This window comes from Equus quagga, chromosome 17, assembly GCF_021613505.1.
Source record: "Equus quagga isolate Etosha38 chromosome 17, UCLA_HA_Equagga_1.0, whole genome shotgun sequence".
Classification (NCBI taxonomy): Eukaryota; Metazoa; Chordata; class Mammalia; order Perissodactyla; family Equidae; genus Equus; species Equus quagga.
Window position 1 is genome coordinate 15,960,967 of NC_060283.1, and position 1,586 is coordinate 15,962,552.

At 39.3% G+C, this 1,586-nt stretch overlaps 1 protein-coding gene across 1 annotated transcript; it reads right to left on the reverse strand.

Moving 5' to 3' along the window:
• Nucleotides 1-647: 647 nt before the first annotated feature.
• Nucleotides 648-1,586, reverse strand: LOC124229395 (olfactory receptor 5M8). Its single transcript, XM_046644594.1, has one exon. It carries the CDS (start codon nucleotides 1,581-1,583, stop codon nucleotides 648-650), a length of 936 nt encoding a protein of 311 aa, XP_046500550.1. The 5' UTR covers nucleotides 1,584-1,586.

Sequence of the window (1,586 nt, forward strand, 5' to 3'; positions counted from 1 at the left end):
TTGAGAGTTGGGGTATTTAATTTCTGTATTATATGAATCCACATGTTTGAATCTTGTGTAATTAAGATTGTATCAGCTGGAAACGGCTACTTTCAGCCATGGAAATAAACAACTCAACATATAGTAGTATCTTATAGAACAAAGAACATTTCTCATTCATTCTACGTTTCTGTTGTGAGTTGGTGGAGCACTTTGTGCCACATCTCCTCACTCAAGAACCCACGCTTAAATCTTAAATCTTGCTGTTTATCATGACAGAAAAAAAAAAAAACTCACTGAAGGGTTCTTTCACCAACAATTAACTGCTTAAATGGGAACTGACACATAAATTCTCATCTAACTCATTTTCCAGAAATAGCCACACACTTCCATCTAAACCAAGGGAGAAGTGTAATCCTATGATGTGTACAAAAGACAAAGAAATTAAAGTACCTGTTGAACAAAATGAATGACAAGTACAAACATTTAACTTTTGTAATAAAAATTTTATTTTTTGAGTTTGGATTAAAAAAAAATCATTAAAGCTTTGAAACAATGCAGTAGTCCCCTTTGGCATACCGTATTTCTCATTTCACCATCAATCCTGTCCTGTAACTTAGGAAATAGGTCTAGGAAATGTTTGGTGACCAAAAGAATAGAGATACCTTTTAAGAAAATAAGTTTTTCCTTAACAGCTCTCTGGTTAATGCTTCTTTCACTTCTTTATTTCTAAGGCTGTAAATCATGGGGTTCAACATGGGGATTACTGAGGTATAAAATACAGCAACCATTTTCCCCTGTTCCACAGATTCCTTTGAGGGAGGTCTAAGATACATGAAGAAAAGAGTTGCATAGAATATGGTAACAGCTGTCAGATGGGAGCCACACGTAGAGACAGCTTTGTGCCTGCCTTCTGTGGAATGAATCTTAAGAATAGAAGGAAAAATATACAGGTAGGAAATCAGGATGAAGAGGAGAGAAGTGGAAAGGTTACATCCAGCCACAACAAACATTGACATTTCTTTGTTGTAAGTGTCAGAACAAGCCAGCTTAATCAATGGTGGGTCAGCACAGTAGAAGTGATTAATTTCATTGGGGCCGCAGAAGGCTAGGTTGTAGGTCCACATGGTCTCCATCAGGCCAGTGAGCACTCCATACACATAAGGCACCGTGATGAGGGATTTGCACACACCACTGGACATTTTGCTGCCATAAAGCAGAGGGTTGCAGATGGCAACGTACCGATCAAAGGCCATCACAGCCAGGATATAGATCTCCACATGGACCAAAGCAATAAAAAAGTAACACTGCACCAGACAAGCAGGATAGGAAATGGTTTTCTTCTCTGATAAGAAAATCTCCAGCATCTTTGGAGTCACATTGGAAGAGAAACACAGATCCACAAAGGATAAGTGGCTCAGGAAAAAGTACATGGGTGTGTGGAGACGGGCATTGACCTGGATGAGTATAATTATGCCAAGATTCCCTGCCACTGTGGCCATGTAAATGGCCAGAAACAGCAGGAAAAGGGGAATCTGCAATTCCAGGCGATTGGTCAGTCCTAAGAGAATGAACTCAGTCACTGAGGTGAAGTTTCTTCTCATAAT

Excerpts from the sequence above, each read along its gene's own strand:
- LOC124229395 (XM_046644594.1), bottom strand. The coding sequence starts at position 1,583 with ATGAGAAGAAACTTCACCTCAGTGACTGAGTTCATTCTCTTAGGACTG.